Source organism: Meleagris gallopavo, chromosome 7 (genome assembly GCF_905368555.1).
Source record: "Meleagris gallopavo chromosome 7, MGAL_WU_HG_1.1, whole genome shotgun sequence".
NCBI classification, from domain to species: Eukaryota; Metazoa; Chordata; class Aves; order Galliformes; family Phasianidae; genus Meleagris; species Meleagris gallopavo.
This window is the reverse complement of record NC_139410.1, coordinates 17,942,606-17,964,210: the sequence shown is the minus strand read 5'-3', so window position 1 is coordinate 17,964,210 and position 21,605 is coordinate 17,942,606. Positions and strand designations below refer to the sequence as shown.

General features: G+C 34.9%; 1 protein-coding gene across 10 annotated transcripts in view; it reads left to right on the top strand.

The window, feature by feature from the left end:
- UBR3 (ubiquitin protein ligase E3 component n-recognin 3) overlaps nucleotides 1–21,605 on the top strand; it is a 95,844-nt gene that overhangs the window by 28,258 nt on the left and 45,981 nt on the right. For 5 of the 10 annotated variants that reach the window (XM_085228878.1, XM_085228876.1, XM_085228884.1 and 2 more), the window contains 17 exons: nucleotides 748–927; nucleotides 1,598–1,731; nucleotides 3,629–3,715; nucleotides 4,308–4,373; nucleotides 4,458–4,547; nucleotides 5,248–5,376; nucleotides 5,461–5,513; nucleotides 6,151–6,284; nucleotides 6,753–6,840; nucleotides 8,077–8,216; nucleotides 10,692–10,788; nucleotides 12,240–12,381; nucleotides 14,042–14,149; nucleotides 14,731–14,904; nucleotides 15,099–15,128; nucleotides 16,251–16,711; nucleotides 18,800–18,888. In XM_085228878.1, coding sequence (XP_085085004.1) covers nucleotides 748–927; nucleotides 1,598–1,731; nucleotides 3,629–3,715; nucleotides 4,308–4,373; nucleotides 4,458–4,547; nucleotides 5,248–5,376; nucleotides 5,461–5,513; nucleotides 6,151–6,284; nucleotides 6,753–6,840; nucleotides 8,077–8,216; nucleotides 10,692–10,788; nucleotides 12,240–12,381; nucleotides 14,042–14,149; nucleotides 14,731–14,904; nucleotides 15,099–15,128; nucleotides 16,251–16,711; nucleotides 18,800–18,888 — 2,202 coding nt within the window. The remainder of the gene's footprint in view (nucleotides 1–747; nucleotides 928–1,597; nucleotides 1,732–3,628; nucleotides 3,716–4,307; nucleotides 4,374–4,457; nucleotides 4,548–5,247; nucleotides 5,377–5,460; nucleotides 5,514–6,150; nucleotides 6,285–6,752; nucleotides 6,841–8,076; nucleotides 8,217–10,691; nucleotides 10,789–12,239; nucleotides 12,382–14,041; nucleotides 14,150–14,730; nucleotides 14,905–15,098; nucleotides 15,129–16,250; nucleotides 16,712–18,799; nucleotides 18,889–21,605) is intronic. The other 5 variants (XM_085228879.1, XM_085228877.1, XM_085228882.1 and 2 more) reach the window with 3 other exon arrangements.

Here is a 21,605-nt window from a genome sequence, read left to right as displayed (position 1 = left end):
CTTGATTAATGGGAAATGTATCAAATTCAAATGTTTCAGAAGTTCACAAGAGAAATTGCATTGTTTGGTTTTTTTTTTTTGTGCACCTTGGCAGTATTCATAAAAGGCTTGCCTCTGAATTCGTGCGCGTCTGTTATCGTGTGTCTCTTCAGCATCACCACCACATCCATTGGATATGAATTGCCATTTTTGCTTCATTTTGGCACTAGTATGAGAACTTTCTTATGAAATTGAATTTGCCATGTTTTCCTTGAGGGAAAACAAAACAGGGTTTCTGTCAAGTGGCTATTGACAAGTGAGCACAGAGGGAAGAAGAATTTGTACACCTTGTTGCGTGGATCGCACAACAAATGTTTCTTTACTTGGCCAGACTGTGATTTCAGGAGGGTTTTGAACTATGTTAAATGTTCCCATGCAAACAAGTTACCTTCAGCTCAGTGGCATGAAAGTCTGTGAATATTAGAAGTTTTGGTACAGCTACAGTTCATGTGGCACTTCAGAGATTGTGAACTTGTTTGATCTGAGTATATCTCCTACTTAAGTGGCATCTGTATTGATCAGTCCATGATAAAACAACTTCAAGTTTTGCAGAGTAAATATTCTTTTTATTTGCAGATTGTATGTGTGTTACTGCAGGATTACAGTAAATCCAAATAGCTATTTTTGTATATTCTGTAAAAAATATCAACTTATTTCCTTTTTTTTTTTTTTTTTTTTTTTTTTTTTTTTTTTTTTTTTTACATCTAGATGAAGAAAATAGTTTACATGTTGTGGTGAATTGTGGTGAAGCACTACTGAAGAATAATACATACTGGCCCCTTGTTAGTGATTTTATAAACATACTTTCACACCAAAGCGTGGCAAAGAAGTTTTTGGAAGATCATGGTCTTTTGGTAACATGGATGAATTTTGTATCATTCTTTCAAGGTATGTGCTTTGATATTAATATTTAAAGTCAGTGTTCATACAAAGATGTTAGGACAGCTTAATAATCACAGTAGCAAAATCCTTATGCTGCTGTATGTAAATATTTCCCTAGTATTCTCAAACTGCACATTTCTGGAAGGTAACAATGTGTTCTGGAGATCACAGGTAGATTAGGAGAAGATCTTATTGATATGTATCTTGTGTGAAATGGTTAAAGAGTATTTGCATCATAACTGAGAGAGATTCACAGTGTCATGATTCTTAGATTATAGGTTTAGTAAATTGTAGCTTGTGCCAGAAGCTTTTCATTGATGTAGTTGGAAGTTAAATATTGAGTAAATAAACTTGGATCTTTTTTCTGTGTGAGGAAAATTGTGTGTGGATATAAAATAATATCAGGAATTTTTAAAAATTGACAAATGTCACGTCTGGAAAGAGGCCTAGGTGTTTCCATCCAAAAGTTCTGATTGAGTTATTGAGGTTCAAAGTAGAAGGGCTGCTGTACATGTTAATGTTATCTTCATGGCAAGGGCTACAGAGCCTGATCTAGAGACTTTGTTCTTTGCAGATCTGTTTATGTTCAAACTTCTTTGCGTTACACTACAAATACTGCATTCCACTTAGTCCTGGTTAGGTACTCCATTGTATAACTCTGCTTAAATTCTTGCAGGTATGAATTTAAATAAACGAGAATTAAATGAGCATGTGGAGTTTGAATCACAGACCTACTATGCTGCCTTTGCTGCTGAGTTGGAAGCCTGTGCCCAGCCAATGTGGGGTCTTCTGTCACACTGCAAAGTTAGGGTAAGACTAACATTTCTGTAATTATTCATACTTTATTCATGACTTATTTAAGAGTTCTAAAATCTGAAAGGTCTGTTTTATATTTGTATATCTTCTGTCTTTGCCTACCAAATGTATAATGCAATAATCGGCTTGCATACTCTGAACAACGAATATAGAATTCATGCTTGTACCTAATTAGCTGTCTCCAGAACTGTGACTCTAGGTCTAGGATGTAAACTGATTGTATATATGGAGTAACTTCTCATCTGATGAAGAACTTGGTAGATGTCTATGAGCCGTTTTGTCTTTGTTCAGTGAGAAAGGAGATAAATAAGTCATCCCTAATGGGACTGTATTGTATACTATGTCTGCATATGGACAGTTCATAATGATGGATAGTGGAGTAGTTGTGTTTTTGTGTTGTTTAACTAATAAGATGAGGTAAAAATGTTTTAGGTAGTGACATCTGGGGGTATTTACTATTTGCTAGTTGTGTAAAAACGCAGTTAAGAAAAAGAAGTCCATCAGCTTATAGGAATACGTAGTGTGTGCGTGTGTAAAACTTTTTTTATTGTGATCTTATGGTTTATTTTTTTATTTAATGATAAGCTTATTTCAAAGGTAAGTATTTAAGATGTGTAATAATGTACATGAGACAGTATACCTAAATTGAATAGTATTTTGAAAAAACGTGCATGAGCTTTCTGTGCATTTTTTTTAAGCAATTTTAATCAGGCAGTTGCAAAAACCTTCCCATGATGTAAATGATAATGATACATTGTGAATATATTAGTATAACTTTTGAACACTGAATTACTTTTTTTTTTTTTTTTTCTTTTGAAAGTAGTTTGTTCTTTTTACTGGAGGGACAGGAAGACTAGCTTTTAGATTAAAGCCTGTACAATTTCTTGTCCCGTCTGACTGTGTGTCAGATGTTTTCACCCCCATGTTTGAAACCTTTGGTAGTTCTCAGTAAATCTATGAGAGAATTAGAAGTCTTATAGTTTTTTGTATGTGTTTTTTTTTGTATGTGTTTAGTGAAACCTAATGGGTGGGAAGAGATCTAAGCTTGTGTCTCACGCCTGAAGGAAAGCTGGCTGAGCTTTGTCGCCATAGAGGGTGGAGTAGCAGGATAGGAACGTGGCTGATGTGTTTTCTGATGAGAAAAGGGGACTGAGCAAGTCAACACTTGCAAGCTTTTACCTGGCTGAAGCACTCTTGGCTTTTGTATGAGAAGTGTGTTACAGATATCCTAAGAGTGTGAGGCAGGTCTGGAGTCTGTATTTAGGGGGAAGGGCAGATTAAAGGAAAAGACCTTGAGAAATGAGGGGTTTGTAAATTCCATTGTTGGGAGAGTGGTTTGCTTTACCTCCTCCCTCCTGCCATGCTTGCGTTTCAGTTCTTTGTCCCTGGAAGGCAGCATACAGTCCTAGTATTGAAGTACATGGTTTAATATGAGAAATATTTTAGTATTAAGGCATTATAATACAGTTACTTTTTAATACACAATCATGATAAAGCTTTTTATTGTTTTTTAAAACGTGTAGTATTATTTTGTCACTGCAGTTTGCTAGTACAATGTACATAAAATGAAACATCTTTCAATAAATAAGACTTACAGGATACAGGAACTCCTTTAGATTGTACGTGAAGACAATTTTACTAATGTTGACACAATTTTATGTAAAATTAAATGGATAAATTAGACAGTGAGCAGCTGATCATTCTGAAAGTGCCTCAGTTCTCACCTTTAAAATATTTGCCATCTAGAGTAACTATGAAACTATCCTAATGCTTACTGATTTTCATATGATGAGGGCACACATGTCTTGAAATAATCCTTTATTCATATTGGGAAAACAGTGACCTCTGCACTCTTCTGAGTTCTGTAGCACAGTGGTTTCTCTTCCTGCAGGAAACACAAGAATACACACGGAATGTTGTTAGATATTGCCTTGAAGCGCTTCAGGACTGGTTTGATGCTATCAATTTCGTAGATGAGGTATGTCTCAATGGATTTAAACAAAATGCTATGAAAACGTGGTTAACACTGTAAAGTAATGCACTTCTGTGTCTGAACTAAACTGTTATTCTTGGTATTGATTGAAAAAGGGTTGCTTTGTTGAAGTGAGTTTTGTAGTTAATAGTTGCAGTGTCATGTTATAGGATCTTATATTTCTAGAGCTTTAATGATTTAAATATGCTGCTGCAAATGTAATAGTCTTACAAAGCAGGGCCTTTGCTGTACTTCTGTTCCACTGAATGAGGAGTGGCAAGGCAGAAGTCCTCCTGTGATAAGGTAATGGGGATGCAGCTTTGCTATCTTAGTCATTATCTACTGGGATGTGAGAGATTAACTACAGGAGACTGAATGAGGGACATTTCTGAATCCTCAGAAAGTAATACGTGTCTGAATCTTCATGAGGCAATATATGAGGTTGGTGGAAAGTAAGTCCCTTTAATTAGGGCATGCAAGATAACTGTTCTTAGTGGTTGTGAAAAATATATTTCTAGATGTGGGTGGTTTTTTGGTGTGTGGTTTTTTTTTTTTTTTTTTAAATATATTATGATAAAGTATCTCTTTTTATTTTTAGCCAGCTCCTAACCAGGTTACTTTTCATTTGCCACTGCACCGTTACTTTGCCATGTTTTTAAGTAAGGTAAGCATGTGTTTTCAGTTGCACAGAAGATGGAAATTCCCTGTTGATGTGATTGTTTGGTACAACGTGTACTTCTGTTTCTAGGCTGTCAAGTGCCAAGAATTAGATTTGGATACTATCTTGCCAGATCAGGAGATGCTGATGAAACTAATGATTCATCCACTTCAGATCCAGGTATGTATCCAGACTTCTGTATTTGATGCAGAGGCAGAAATGCCTGATAAAAACTTGTCTGATTGTTTTAGCTCCAGTAATTTGAATATACATAGAAATATTTTACAAGGAAGGATATGACTTGTAGAATATATTGAATAGTTAGGGTGAATTTTTTCTCCTCCTGTTTTCAAAATCAAATGTCATTAGTTTCTTAGTTAACAGTTTCTTAGTTAACAACTTGTGTAAGTATGATAATAATAGTCATTATAGCACTTTCAAAAAGAATAGCAGGATGGCTAGATTTAAAAACAGAAGTTTCTTCATGAAGTAATTACTAATGGGGTTCTGGTTGAAAAAGAAACAACAATCTGAAAATTCAAAATTTTAAATTGAGAATGAATTCAAAAGTGGATGCAGTTTCAGAAATACATTTATTTAGAAAGCTGCATTTTTCTGTAAATAGCAGTAAGCAATATTTGTGATCATTACTTTTATACCTAACATATTTTAAACATCGATTACTTAAGGTTTGCAGTACTTCTCAAGGTTTAAATAAATCACTGCTTTGCCTTTGATCACTTGAGTTGTATGAAATGGAAGTTCTTCTGTAAAAGGGTATGTTTCATAAACTTGCAGTCGTTCCTAATGATCTGCTAGTGTTGACTTCAATAGCTGTAAAGTCTTGTTTGTAAATTTTTATTTTGTTTTCCCTGAACAGGCAAGCCTTTCTGAAATTCACAGCAACATGTGGGTTAGAAATGGCCTGCAAATTAAAGGACAGGCTATGACTTATGTGCAGTCTCATTTCTGCAATTCAATGATTGACCCTGACATTTACCTACTGCAAGTAAGTTAAGTTTTCTGAAAAGATAAGCCAGTGTCTGAAAATAAACAAACCAATGAGTAAAATGAATTTGTTCTCTTTCCATAGGTCTGTGCTTCTAGGCTTGACCCAGATTATTTTATTTCATCAGTTTTTGAAAGGTAGGATGCAAAGACAAAAGGCTCTAATTGAATATTTTGCTAACTGTTGACTAACTTATGTGAGAGAGAGAAGATACGTATCTGATGTTGTGGAAAAACTTTGCCTAGCCAAAGCTAATATTTATGTAAGGCAGAAAGAGTTACCTCACATTGTCAATTTTTTTTTTTTTTTTTTTTATGTGGTTGGCTTTTGATTTACAGTGCAGTAATGAAACTGCAGGTATTTTATTTTGGGGTGTCTTCAGGGTGTGAGGGGTTTTTTTGGTGGTGAATGTGTGCTTTTTTTTTTTTTTTTTCTTTCATGTGTTCTTGTGTAAGGTTTCAGATTAGGCTAACTCTAAGTAGACAACACTGCAATAGTAGGAGTCACAGAACAGATGCCCACTTTCCAGGATGTAGAATAAAATGAGGGTTTGTTATTAGCGCTAAGCTCTTGGTAAACATAAATTGTTTTCCTGTGGAGTAAATATCACTATAGGACATCCAGAAGTAAGAGAGTTCTATATTCCTGCATTATTTACATTTTATTTTGTATTTTTTTTAAAGCTGTTTGAATGGTGTCCTGAGTTAATTGTACATTTAACATTATGTCTAATATTGGAGAATAATATTTCTGACTTTGCTCTTTGCTGTTTAGATTCAAGGTGGTAGATCTACTAACAATGGCATCACAGCATCAAAATACAGTTCTTGATTCAGAGCATGAAAGATCCATGTTGGAAGGAGCTTTAACATTTTTGGTCCTTCTGTTAAGTCTTCGTTTACATTTAGGTAAGAACCACTACTGTATGAGTACTTGTATGTAAGTAAGCTGTTTGTTTTAAAGTGATAAAGCTGGTTAACCAAATAGTAGTGTAGAGTGTTGAATACTTGGTTTCATTTTCATCACTTACTGAATTTTAATCCCTTATTATTTGGAAAGGGAAAAAATATGTGGAAATGGAGAAAAAGAGCTTTACTGGAAGTAAGTAGCTGAGTTGTGTTATGTGATCACAGAGAGATTTAGCATGTTTTTCAGAAAGTCAAGCAGTTTTAATTCGTACTTGTCTCTTCTGGTTGGAATTGTGTCCGTTTCATAGCTTCTTCTCACTGCTTCTCAGGTGTGACCCTCCCTATTTTTTGTTGTATTTTTATAGCACTGTATTATTATTTAACGTTGCATCAAATTTAACTTGTGTTAATTGCTAATGGATACAGAATGTGTTATGCTGTTTTAATGGCTTTTTTATTTTGTTCTAGGAATGACAGATGATGAGATCCTCAGAGCAGAGATGGTAGCCCAACTGTGCATGAATGACAGGACACACAGTTCATTGTTGGACCTTATATCCTTGGAATATTTTAGCTAGCATGAGGGAATGAAAATGACAGGTACTGCGAGAATAATGGGATTTTGGAGCTTGAACAAGTTTTCAGCTTACATAACTTAACAAATTGTGTAAAGATGTGTTTATATATACATATCGTCAGCCAAAGCATTTGATTTGTCTTTTGTCTTCCTTAAAAAGTAAGCAAGACTTACTAGCTTTAAACAATTTCAATATTAAATGTTAAATGGCTGTTTTAATTTTTATTGTTGTTTTAATACTGCAAAAGTCAAGTATAAGGCAAAAAGTCTGTTTTCCAAATATGTTCTAGATAGTGTAGTCAGTGTCACCTTTATCTGTTTTTTAGCCTTTGATTATAGCTAACTATATGCCAATGTAAAAAGAGGTCACTCATGTTGTATAGGCTTTTGCTTTACATATCAAAAGCTTAAAATGCAAGTAATAGCAATTCTGAATGCTGCTTTGAATTTAGAGTGAAATGTCTCTGTTCTGGGGGAAAGTATCTAACTTAGCTGATAGCAAATTCTAGATCTTCCTGCCCGTCTATAACATTCATGTCATGTTCCGTAACAGTTCATTTGTAAATCATATATAAATTTTCTTTCATCTTTGCTGATTATATTTTTAAATCCAGTTTCCATTTAATTTCTTTCCATTTGACTTATATTCCTAATTATGTTCCTAATGTTTCAAATTCCCATTCTTGATTATTTTTAAGTGATTCGCTAAAGTATGTAAAACAAGTGATTCTTTTAAGCAATCACTTCTCTTATTTTAAACACTGCCTGTGATTTGAGATATTGTCAGTAAGCTGATAAAGTACTGCTACCAAAAGGAAAAGTTGCCAGTCCAAGATGGAAACTTGTTTGGTACGTGTATGAATCCCAAGCAATCCACTAGCATTCATAAACAGTTTCAAACACAAAAACATATTTGTATACCCCATAGGTACCAGTTCTTATTTAATACTTTGCTTTCTAGTAAGTATGCAGATGCAGCAATTGGTTTTGCTTAAAAAAAAAAAAAAAAAAAAGTCATCTCCTAGCCTGGAGACCTTGGATCACTCCAGTAATTGTTATTGTTCTATAGCAGCTGGAGCATACAGACCTCTTGTGGTAAACACAGAGCATTGCTCAAACGTAGCCTTTGGAATGAGCGTCAGCATCAATATAGAAGTAAAATGCTGTGTCCTGCAATTAAATTCACTTTTGCTTTTCTTAACACAAACATTACATTCCAGAAAATCCCAATCCTAAAAGTGGTATTATTCCAGGAAGCTTAAGCTTTGAATCAGTCTTGTCAGCAGTTGCTGATTTTAAAGCTCCTGTTTTTGAACCGGGAGGTTCCATGCAACAAGGAATGTATACACCTAAAGGTACGGTAATCAATCAGCGTTGTCTTGCCATTAATTCAGTAGTGAGATGCTTAACCAGAGGGGTTTTGTTTTCTTTTTGTTTCAAACTAACAACAACAAAACCACAAGAGAAAGCTCTGTTTTTCTTTTTCATTATTGTCTATTGCTTATAATTAATAACATTTCTAAGGACTGCTAATAGATTTTAGCTGTATGTTTTTTTTATAAGTAAAAGTCAGCTTGTAATATTGACCAGATATTTTTAGATAGCACGGGAAAAGTAGAGAACTGAGCAGGTATGTTATTTATACTTCAATAATCTGCATACTTAATCATGTGGTATGTGATGACTGGACATGTCAGATTTTTTCCTTAGAATTTAGGACTGCTTATACAAGTGTTACTTTCAAGATTAGGTCTCCAAATTTGCTCACGTTTTACTAATTAAAAAATATAATGGTACAAAATTCTTTTTAATATTGCTTTAAGTTTCTTGATAATTTACAACATTTTTTCCAGTCAATAGTGAGAATCTAGAACAAAGTTCAAGCTAGACCAGTTATAGAATATTGTTCTGTACTTCTGTAATTCATACAATGCAAAAATGAGGCTTCTTCCCAGACCAGCTTGCCATCTAAATTGGTTTCAACACAGTGTTGGTATATCAGAGGAGAGGAAGAATTTAGAACACAGCGTTCCATTACTGTTCCATTCCTAAGAATCTGAAATACTCCTTGTGTTCTGGTTGCATTTCAGCTCAAAGCAAAGCTGGAGGTGGATTAGATCCATCCTGTGGGGTGTTTGAGTCTGACACTTGAAGCCCTTTGTTTTATAGGGGGGTGTGTGTGTGTGTGTGTGTGTGTGTGTGTGTGTGGAGCATGTGTACGTGTTCTCAAAACGAATGATATTTTAGGTGCTGTCACTAATTGGGGTTTACAGCTTGTCATAATTAAATCAAGTCATGTTGAGATCACTTCAACCTAATGCCTTGCTTCCCTGTAATTAGGGGGGAAAAAATCTATTTGGTGATCTGCAAAAACCCTACGTTTTCAGTAACTGCTGATTTAGAAGAGGGGGGGAAAAAAAAGCAGGTTTAGGCTGTGTTGTAGGCTGTGATAGCAAACGCTCTGTCCAGTAGGAGGAAAAAAAAAAAGAAAAACAAAACAAAACTTAGGAAGCAGGCTGTTCTTTGATCATCTTTCACACAGGGTAAAAACTATGCCAAGTTTTCCTCCTCAGTAGCACATGAGGATGTCTGCAGAACCATGAACATTAGTAGAAGTTAACAGGAATACAGACCACTTGTCTTCCCAGCTGTGGGAGGTAATCTCAGCAGTGGGATGAAGTTGCCTGCTTTTCCCTTTGAAGTATGTTGTAAATGCGTATGTTTTGTTATGCCTGCTGGTGGAGCTAAACTTCTGTTGTTTTTCTCCTTGTATCCTTTCTTACATTCACTCTTGAATTCATGTTGCTGTCACAGGAACTTCAGAAAGATGTATAAAGGGGAATGTCTTCATTTGTCTTTAGATTGGAAACTTTAGTTTTGGTTTTGATTGACTTTTAAATGGGGGCAAAAGTGCAATGAATTTATTAATATTCTGCTCAGACTTGTATTTGTGATCACTCTGAGAAGCCACAGCATTTTACTTTAAAGCTACAAAATGAAATGGAGATAATTAAGACTTACTGCCAAAATAATACATATAAGCATTATAAAGGCATGTTTCTAAATGATTGATCTCAGAATTTGAGAAGAAAGTTGACCACTGTCAAGACGGAACAAAAAACTGTGTAAAGTTACAGTCATTTGGCTCACTGCACTTAATACTTAAATATCACCTGCTGGCTAACTTTCAGTTTTCCAGTCTTTGCTTCCTATTTTCAAGAATACACGTGGTTATCAAGTACCAAAGGAAAAATGATTATAACCTTTTCTTAGATGTGCTCAGAGATTAAAAAGAGCAAGGCAAGATTCATACAGGAATGTACAGATAATATATTTTGGGATTGCCTAAATATACTTAGATTCAATTACGTGTATTTATTTAGAATTTAATGTCCTATTAATGTGTTCCAAGTGTGTTTTTAAGCAGGAATGTATGATTCTTTCCTCCTGTAGTAAAGCATTACATTTAAACAAAAACAAAAACAAACAAAACAAAAAAAAAACAAAACAAAAAAAAACCAAAAAGGTAGAAGACACTAAAATAAAGCTACTTAATAGAAAAGGCCTATACCCTTAACAACTGGGTTATTTTCTGTTTTGGAAACAAAAAAAATATTTTTGGTGAAATTGTAATGTCTTGATAAGTAGTAATAGTTATTAATATAGAAAGTAGTCATTATTAGTAGTATGAATTAGAAAAAGGTGATGTACTATGCTGCAAAAATGATTATATAATGGGAAATGATATAAAGCTAATTAAGAAGAAACTCTGGGATAAGTTGTAATGTCTGTAAAGAGAATTGTAACTTGTGACTTCTTTTAAACAACAGCTGAAGTTTGGGATAAAGAATTTGACCCTGTAATGGTAATACTTCGAACAGTTTACCGTAGAGATGTACAGTCTGCAATGGACAGATACACAGCCTTGTAAGTTGAATCAGTTTTAGAAATGTAATATCTTGCTTTTTATTGCACAACAGGATTTGGTTTTGTTTTTTGGTTTTGCTCTCTGGAAACGTTAACCATATTGTCAGTGTTTTCAGGCTCCACATTTGTCTTTGAGTAAATAGCTCATAAATTTACACAGCGTAAATTTATCCAAGGTTCTGGATAGCTTAGTGCGTTACTCTTCCATATATGTTTAATGCATTTCAAGTGACAAATTACAGATCTAATATTTAACTAACAATTAGAGCTCAAAATAAGTCATATCACTTACAGAAAGGAGCTTTTTTATATTATTTAAATCTAGGTAACTGAAGCATTAATATTACTTTATATGTCTATGTATATATGTAAAAGAAACTGAAAGGAGGATGAGTCAGGCTCTTTCCAGTGGTGCCAGGACAAGAGGCAGTGGCACTAACTGGAACAAAAAGGCTCTATTTGGAAGCACTTCTGTATTGTGTGGCTGCTGGAGCCACTGGCACAAATTGTCCAGAGAACCTGTGGAGTCTCCTCCTTAGAGATCTCCTTGGGATCTGCTCTGGTCATCCCAACTTGAGAAGGGGTGTAGGATAGGACTAGATGGCTTGCCAACCTCAATGTGATTTCTGTGATGTTCTGTCTATTGAAATAATGTTGAAGGTAATGCATTTTTCTTGTATCTGTTCACCCATGACAGAAACCATGGAAAAATGCAATGAATTCTGATTTAAATACAGGAAAAGACATTCAGGGATACCTTTCTAAATTCTAAGATGCAACAAAATTTGATTGTTATTCTATCCTTTACGTGCCATCCAGTAAAATTCTTATTCTTACAGATTTTACTTCACCTAACTTAATTTGGTTCTCTTTTATTTCATTCCTTGAGAGTAAAAATCAGGTTCAAATTATTAAAATGTAAAATAATCCTCTGCCCCTTTGCTTATTGTCTTAAATCAAAGGCTCATCATAAACACGTACTGTAAGAGAAAGGCATCTTTACATTGAATTTAATGCTTAAGCTGTAGTTGGCTCTACCAACACAGTCATGTCTACAGAGTTAAAAAATTTTAGTGTTTCCTATTGCTTCCTGTAATCTAGTTGTACAGATGTGAATTTTGTTTGATGTCTGACTAATGTGAATTTTGGTGACATGAGAATTTCTCCATCTCTTCAGTGTAAGTCTTAGGAAGAAAATGAAATTCTTAATTAACAATTCATATGGCTCTACAAAAGTCATTTTGATCAGTGGTAATTCACAGAAAAATGGAACTGTATGCTGTTTGTGTATATGTTCTGATATTTGGAACGTTGCTTAGAAATTAAACTGAGAAATGGTCATCAATTCTGAAGTTGATCTGAATATCTGAAAGATTGCAGTGCAGTTGTTTGTAACAGACAGTTGTCTGCATCACTGTCATGTTTAATACAAATCTAATATGTTTCAACAGTTTAAAGCAGAGTGGTAAATTCCCTGGGAACCCATGGCCTCCTTACAAGAAGAGAACACCATTACATCCGAGTTACAAAGGTCTCGTAAAACTTTTACACTGTAAAACCTTGCACATTGTGCTGTTCACACTTCTTTACAAGGTACAGTCATAATTCTCATTAAGTCCAGTATTTTATTTTCATTTTGTAGAAAGGAGTGCTTAGAGTCGTAGTTTTGTTGGTGTTCTTGAATAGTAAGTTTCAAATTTATATAACACTTATTTTGTTCTCATGAGGTAATGTTTTCAATTGGAATTCTTCTTGCTTGCTGAGCTAAAAAGCATTAAAACATCAAAATGACTGAAGTGGTTAAAGTTTCCTTTTAACTGTATTAAATTCTTTTCATTAATTGGTTGTATGACTGCAGAGAGATTTATTTCACGTTTATTTTGTAGGTCTATCACGATGATTATTTCATGAGTGACTAGTTCATATTACATACTCCTAAGTTAGGTATCCAAAGTACATGGGCTGTCCTACTTTAAGGAGTACGCTCTTAATGATCAGAGTTGCTGTTTGACTTGTTGCATTTTGGTTTTGGATAGAATACTGATTTGTATGGTGTTCTTTTGGCTCCTGCTGAAATGAGCTGGATGAAAAGAGCTGGATGGCAGCAGCAGCCTTCTTAAATGTGTGCAGCCTTGATGGCCTTACATCCAAAGTGGCAAATAAGTCTCAAATCTGTAGTTGGTTCTAAAGTAACTTTCTGGATATGTTCTGTCTTTGATAATGTTATAGTGCTTGTTTTTCAGAACTAATTCATGCCTTTAAATTTTCTTTTGATAGTTAGCTGTCCTCTTTAAGAGAATTGCATTGTTTTTCAAGAGGACATGCATCAGAGGATGAGTCTTTCAGTCTTTCCTTGTACTTGGACAGTGTTCTCAGGGCAATGTGCTGCAGAAGCAGATGAGGGGCTATTGAAAAATGGCTTGATTGAGGCACATCAGTGATTTTCCGGCTACCCTTAAGCTCTTTCACTGTTTCACAGTTTCACAGTTAAACTTTTGTTGAACAGAAAATGTGTTAAATATAGCAGTAAGTGTGTGGCATTCACAAGCTTCCTATTTCTATCTCTTGTTTTACCCAATTTCTTTCTGTAATGAAGTATCTTATAAATTGACAAAACACCATTAGGATGAATGAAAACTGAAGAATTTATCTGAATTCATTCAATAGATTTCACCTTTGTGATAGAAAAATACTATTTCTCAAAAGCTGACAAATTAGTTTCAGTAAGCAATAGCTTCTGCTATTTTATGAGTGCAATTTCAAAAATCTATGTGGAAAAATATCATGAATGTGATAAGACTTCTGAAGTGTTATGATGGAACAAAAAGAAAGTTAAGTACTGAAGTAGGAGCTCAGTGTCTACAAAAAATGCATTAGGGTTGCAAATGATGTTCATATTTTTCTGACTGTCTAATGTTTTCCTGGTAATTGATACTCATATCTCATGACACAACTCTTTGAACGCACAGTGATTTTATTAAAAATAAAGAAAATAGCGTATGTAGCTCAAAGCTTTTTGTTGTCTAAGTAACCTGGAAGGTTGTGCTGAAAGAAAACTTGTAGGTAGTACTTTGTATTTGTTCGTGTGAGACCTAACGTTTTTCTTTACCTCCCAATGTAACTTACAGATGTCTGTCATGCTTTTGTCAATTTCTGTTGTTTTATGTTAATTTTTTCATTTTTTGTAATTGAGATTATGAGAATATGAAAGATAAAAACCTTTCAAGATGTGGTTATCTGTTTTTCTGCCTAGATATTAATGGATCATCAGAATTTGTCAGAACATGTCCTTTGTATGGTTTTGTATTTGATTGAACTGGGGTTGGAAAATTCTCCAGAACGAGAATCAGATGAAGAGGTGGTAAGATGTTTCATTTAAAAAAAACAAAAAACAAACAAACAAACAAAAAAAACCTCATTGAAACCTTTTTATTAAAAAGGTATTGTGTAGTGATTCAACATAGATCAGTTATACATCCTTATTACTATTTTTTAAATCAGTACTGGTAGCTCATTGGAATAAAAGAGTTGAATCTAAAACTCGGATTCCTAGATTTTCAAATGAAATCATAATCAATGTTGTCATTAGCAATTATATTTTTCTTATAGTAATTGCATTTTTTTCATTTTTTAGATTGACTTGTATAAACTTTAGATTCTTTGTTGTGTTACTCTTAGATTGCGCAACTTCTTATTTCCCTGTTTCTTGTGCTTTTGTTAGATAGCAATGATAACGTAATACATACTTATTTATCAGAGTTGTAGTCTTCAAGGTAGACATCAGTCATTAATTAAAAAACTATTATCAACTTTAGTGAGGTACTTTTACAATAATGTTGGTATCTTGTGGAGAGCTGAAAGTTTTTGCAGTGCAGTTAATAAATTGCAATGATCTATGTAGCTTTTATGAGGAAATATATACAATTTTATTTTTTTCTTCAGGAATCTACAGGTGGACAGGAGCGTTGTCATGACAGTTGGTTTCCAGGTAGTAACTTGGTTTCTAACATGCGGCATTTCATTAACTATGTCCGAGTAAGAGTACCAGAAACTGCTCCAGAAGTGAAGAAAGAACCACCTGCAAGTACCAGTTCAGATGGTTTAGCTTCATCACAAGTAAGTATATGTGAATACTGTCTCTTTCCTGTTGGCTGATGGTTTTGGTTGGTTGGTTTTGGGGTGGAGGGAAGGGGAGATTTCTTAGTATTTTTATAAATTTCTTCTAATATTTTTTTTATATCAGAAGTTGTTTCAACTGTCTTCTTCCAGATGTTACAGTTAATTAATCTTTTTTGTCCTCAATCTACCAGAGTTCAAGGCGGAAGAGCCTTCAGAGAGAGGTAGATCTGTGTGCAGTTTGTTCTCATAAGCAATTAACTAGCAATGTGGCTTTAATCATGCTCACCGTAACATTCAGTGACATCTTCTAATTTTCCCGAATTTTCTTTTAATTTATATTGCTTTTTTTGTATTCTTGATTTGTAATCTTAGGTTGTGGACTTGCGGGGAAAAAAACCGGTCCTTAAATTTATACTTATTTTGAAATTAAAACTTTATATCAAATGTAAAACATCTTTGTTAGCTTACTGCTTGAGCTTTGTGTGTAGGCCTAGTTTTTTTTTTTTTTTTTTTTTGTCTTGCCAAGATAATACTAACATTTAATAATTCAGAGTAGTTCTAGCTTTCTCAAATCTAGGTTAGTTTAAACTTAATTTGAAAGTGCATTTGAAACCAAGTAGTTTTGGCAGGTTTTTTTGTTGTTTTTTTGTTTGTTTGTTTGTTTTTTGTTTTTGTTTGTTTTTGGCAAATGGGAGCCAAAATGAATATTCAGGAAACATTTTTGCTATGGATTTAGTATATGCAATTTGTTTCCATGTTTCCTTAATTTGGGACTGACTGAGTGAGCTTGTTCATTAGTGTAACTGCACTTGTTGGCACTGCATAGTGAGCTCTGCTTGCAAGAATGGGTTTGTGTCTCCTGGATCTCAGCTAATTCAAGCAGAATGGACAATGCCTGTGGGGATGTTGGGATCACCTGCTTGGGATTGAGCTATGTGGTGTGACAGTGCTCAGCAGACTTGTATTAAAGAAATTTAAAATAGCTCAGAGATATGAAAATGACAGATATTCCTGAAAGAGCAGAAAATGTTGCTTGGAGAACGGAATTCTAAATTTAATGGGAACAAAGTTAGTTGTTAGGCTTTTTGGTATGGACAGAATTTCTTCTTTATTTGGCATTTTATGCAGCTGTGTATATCGGGTTTGTATAAAAGTATGATATGCAGGGTTAACATTTTAGTGTACCAACTTTGAATTTCCAGTTTGGAAGAGAGAATCTTAAAATGTTTTGTAAATTTTCTCCTAATTAAAAATATTTCTATATTTCTATATTTCTGTAAATGTATGTTGTTTATCCTTTATTTCTGAAAATTAAACATTGTAATTTATTTTATTTCCACAAGAACTCGGGGACAGCTCAAGTGTTCAGTTTGGTTGCAGAACGTAGAAAAAAATTTCAGGAGATCATCAATCGGAACACCAGTGAAGCAAATCAGGTGGTTCGGCCCAAAGCATCAATGAAATGGTCGGCACCTGGTGCAACTCCACAGCTAACCACAGCCATTCTAGAAGTTAAAGAAAGTATGCTATCCTTGCTGATTAAATTACACCACAAACTCTCAGGAAAACAAAACTCTTATTATCCTCCATGGTTGGATGATGTGGATGTTTTAATCCACCCAGAAATTCCAAGATACTCTCATGGTGATGGAATGACAGCAGTAGAAAGAATTTTATTGAAAGCTGCTGTACAGAGCAGGCTGAATAAACGTATAATAGAAGAGATATGCAGAAAGGTGACGCCTCCTGTACCACCCAAAAAAATTAATTCTGCAGAGAAGAAAACGTTGGATAAAGAAGAAAGGTAACATAAATAACATAAATAACAGGGTGCACAAGGGCAATATGTGTTTTGCATCTACTGCTTGATCTGGTTCTCAGTAGTGCTAGACTTCTGTATTTACAGAAAGATGGGGATCAAAGAATCAAGTAGCTTTCCTTACAGAAGGGGGTGAGGTTATTTATTTCCCTTTAGAAAACATAAAACATTTGCAGTGATCTATGAATATGAATAAAATACGTGAAAATGAATGTTATGTCATCTTCCTGTTCTCAAATCCATAAAGGCATTTGGGGCCTGTTACATTTATTGACAATGTAATAACTAAAATGACTTGATCTCGTAGGCTGGCATTGCTTTTATATAGCCAGGCTGTAATTTTTACTTTTTCCTGATTTTATTTTTTTTATTTTTTTATTTTTCTGTAAGTGCAATTTTGTACTAATGAAGATCATGCAGACTTAGCGTTCAGTGGTGATCCTCTTTGGTTACTTTGATCTATAATGACAGATTTGGCCTTGCTTATACAAGGAGTTGTCACCATAGAAACCAAAATATAGAACTGGAGGAGAACTTGAGCTGCTTGCAATATTTTTTTCAATTGCAATGTCATACCCTCATTGGCCATCATGGAAAATTACTGAGCTGTACTGAATCTGTCAGAGTTTGTTTATATCATCTTACTAAAGGCCTCTATTTACAGTCACTCTGCTTTCAGCTGAGGCATATATTGAGAAATTCCCAGGGGGAAATAAATAAAAACAGGCTTAGCGAATGCCCTGATATGATCCTCAAAATAATGAATCTTAGGATTGTTGTAAATAGAAGTTATTTTGAGAAACGGTGGCTCTGCAGTGTGACAGATAAATGGGCAGAGATGCTTGGATTTTTAAGGTGCCTTTAGGAAAGCAGGTTAGAAGCTTTGACAAGGCAGGGCACCTGGCACCTTAGGGTAACAAATTGCATTAAATTTGCTGTTTTAAGCCTGTACGTGTCAGTGAGTGTCAGGCAGTTCTGCAAACTGAAGAGGATTCATATTAAATGCTGAGTGGTGTTTTGAAATTCCACATTGGTTGTCCTAATCATCTCTAACTAGGTGGGAAAAAATATTGTTGTTAATGCTCACGAACGGAGTTCATAGCTCTGATAGATTTTTCCCTACTTGCACTGGCCCGTGCTATGTAAAGCACTCCCCACATGCTCCATCTGGTGAGCAGCTATAGTGTGAGTTTGGTTTGGTTTTCCCCCGTTTGAACTCTCCAATTTCCCTTATCTGTAAACTCTTGTCAAACTGAAGATCCCTTCCTGATAGTTACAGAAGAGGAAAATCTGGTAAATATGCATGTTGTAGTGGGTAAAGGAATAGTGATGGATGTAAAAAGAAAATGAAAACAGGCATTGGTGAGCTCAGGAATTAGGAGATTATACAGAAATAACTGAATAAAATGTGATATTTTAAGAATGAAGTGTTTCTATAACAAGTGCTTTCGAACTGGAAGCTATCTCAATCTTAAGTCAAGAGGTAAAAACTGTTGGTGGTCGGTATCATGGGTGGAGGTTGGGGAGGAGATGCCAGTATGAAAAATCTCAAATGGATAAAGGTTATTCGCTATCATTTCTCTTGCCATCAGGGGTGATACGAAAAAAAGAAGAAAAAAGCCTGCCTCATTTGCAAGTTGATTGGTTGTTCATGAGAACTTGGATTTTTGTGATGCCAGGCATTTCACTGTTACTTTGCCTTTGTATAGTAGAAAGGTAGCTTTCAAGAATAAGGCCCTGGGTGGTGGAAGTGTTTTCTTCAATTTTCAAAACAACTTTGGTTGTTTTTAGTGATAGCAAGGATCCTCTGGAGGTTTTTTTTTTTTTTAGGACAGAATTTTGACTTCCTTTCATAATTAAGAGTTTTTGCTTGTTTATTTACCAACAGAATCTACTTTTAATGCAATATTTTTTTTTTTCCTTAAAAATCAGATTTTTAGTTAGAGAGCTTGAAGTTTGAATGATATCTAAAGTGGTAATTGTAATCAGCCTGACATTATTTTTTTCCACTCTATTTGACACTTACTCCATTCTTCGCCTTTCCCCCCACTTTCCCCTTTTTCTTTCACTCAGACGACAGAAGGCTAGGGAAAGGCAACAGAAATTGTTGGCTGAATTTGCCTCAAGGCAGAAAAGCTTCATGGAAACTGCCATGGATGTTGGTAAGTTTTTCTGTGATTAACTGCACTTAATTTTTTTTTTTAATTTTCATGTTAGTGTTACTGTTTTACAGTTTAAAACAAGCAAAAAAAAAAAAAAACAAAACCCAGACATATTCTATCACTATATCAGCTTCTGCACTAAATTTTTCTTAAGCTGCTTAAACTCATGTGTTCAGTATTATCTTTGTAGAAAGCATAACTGTGAAGGAATAGGATAAATGATCTGTTTAAAATATTTGAGAACAGCACATTACCTTTCATACATATGCTTTTTTTTTTTTAACTTAGTATGCAGTGGATGAAGTTAATAAATTAGTGTGATGTGTTCGAAAGTATTTCCTTTTTTATAAAAAACTTTCCAAAATTAGTCTGCATTGGAATTTTTTAATATGTAATTTAAGACTGCTATAGAGCATCACATTTTAATAAGATAAAGGTTTTTGCATTTTGAATTTATGCATAGAATTGAAAAAAGCATTAAGTGAACATGTGCATTTTCTGTTACCTTCTGTTTATGTTCTGTGGCATCTGTACAACTGCATTGCCATTCAAGCTTGCCTGCATATAACTAAGTGAAATTTAGGAAGAGTTGTGTTAATGAACTAGCATGGAACAGAATCCACTATGCTGTCTGTAGCTGTTTGCAGGATAAATGTAAAAAATGTCTTACTAAGGGCAGTACATAGAAATACCTGAGAGAGTCCAGTGAGTCAAAAACATGCTATAGAAGGCACCATAGGCCACCTAGGCTGCTGGTATAGGTGCTTTTACATTTTTGTTTTGGGAGTGTTTGTCTTGGTGTGAAGCTTGCCTATTATCATGTGGAACTTCATGCAAGAGATTTTGGAAACTGTGCTGCCCTTCAGGCTGATCTTGCTAAGAACAAAAATAAATCTCTCTGCCTCAGGTTAATAGTAGCCTTTAAAAAATGCAGTGATATTTGAAACAATCTCTGTAAGTTTCATAAATATGAAATACAGTGATTCAAAGCTGCAAAAATGTTTAATCAACTGTAACTTAGTGAAAAATCTGTAGACTGGTCTATTTCCGAAGTGGCTGATGTGATTTTTTTGTGTTTCTTTCTTGTGATGTTGAGTCTCAGCAGGACCTCATTTTGTCCTTCAAGCTAATGCTCCTTAGCTAGTTTATAAAAAGAAGTGCAAAGTTTTAATGCAAGGTGACATATATTTCCTAACACTCAATCTTCTGAACCCAGATAGAAAAATAAATTAAGTACTGATCTCTAGAGAATAGATGTGCTGGGTCAGTACAAACGATATTAGCATGCTAATGGCTGCTTTGATGCCTGGGGCCACTTTGATGCACAAGGTATACAGCAGGAAATATGTTGACTAAAGACAGAGGTTGTAAATTATATGTATCGTGTTCAGACACTTTTACACAGCCCTTTGGGTTTGGGGATTTGGCTGGGTAGGGGAAAGAGCGGGAATGAATCACGCCTTTAAACTAGGGAGAGTACAAAAAAGGGGGGTGGGAATCAGACAACAGCGTGTTCTGTGATGAAACTGAGGTATAGGAGACTGATGGGTGCTGGCTAGGAGGTGGCAAATGCAGAGATTTTGTAACTTTGGGTCTCTTGCTCCTATTGGTACAGAGACTAAACAAAGATTATAAGATCCCATGTTATAAAAACATGGGAATGTTTGAGTGCTTGGCACCACCCTGGGTTTCTGTCACAGTTTAAATATTTCCATCCTGCAATGATTTTTTTATCTTCATTCATATTTATCCTGATTTCTGTATTAATTTACAGGGACAAAGAAAAGCCCTGAAGCTGTAAGGCTGTGGGGTTTGTGTTATGACATAGGATGAACCTTATTGTGCATTTCCCATTTGATTCTTCTTCATGTGCAGTGCCATCGTTAGGACAAGTGTGAGTGCAATGTATTAGTTTAAAACTGTCTCTTCAGAGGTCTAAGCTATGAGCATCTTTGGTTGCTTTCCAAAGCATGATTAACATGAGATACACTCGCTGTCTCACATGGCTGCTACCCAGCTGGCAGGCTCAGGCCTAGCCCTGGAGGTACTCTGGCCCTCCTCTCTTTCCCATCATGGAGTTTTGCATCCTTCAGAGGGGTGCTGAGCTGTCCTGGTTTGGCTGCTAGCAGGTTATCTTCAGAGGAAAACTGCAGGGTTATGCAAGAATGGTTTGAAAGATGGTGGGATAATACCCCTAAATGTATGGCTTTGCAATAGCCAGTAAAGCATTCCTTCAGTGCTCAGTAAGGCAACGTTGTTCTGGCCCGTAACACAAAATGCTGTTTTCATTGGAATACCTTCTCAGTGTTGGGGAAAAAAGTGGTGAGGGTTTGAGCTTCAGTGGAAGCAAAAGGAGGAGGTGTAGGTTATTCTTCCACTTTTAGTGGCACCTCATACAATCAAGATAGTAATGGTGGTGTTAGTTTTGTTTCAAAGCTAAACTAGAAGAATTTTAGTTATATTACATTCAAATTCCTAATATAAATATAAAAGGACATTTAATAGAGTAATTGTTTTATTAAGCAGTCTAGAGCTTGGAATTTTTTTAAATTACGTTTATGGTTTTTATTCTATGTTTCTGTGTTTTCTATATCTAATGGATAAAATAGCACTGCAACTTTGCTTTCTTTCATTATCTCTGGAGGAAATTGATTGATTAGGAAGTCCTCCTTGGTGCTAGAAATGTAGGTCCCGTGGAATTCTGTTGTTTGGTGGAG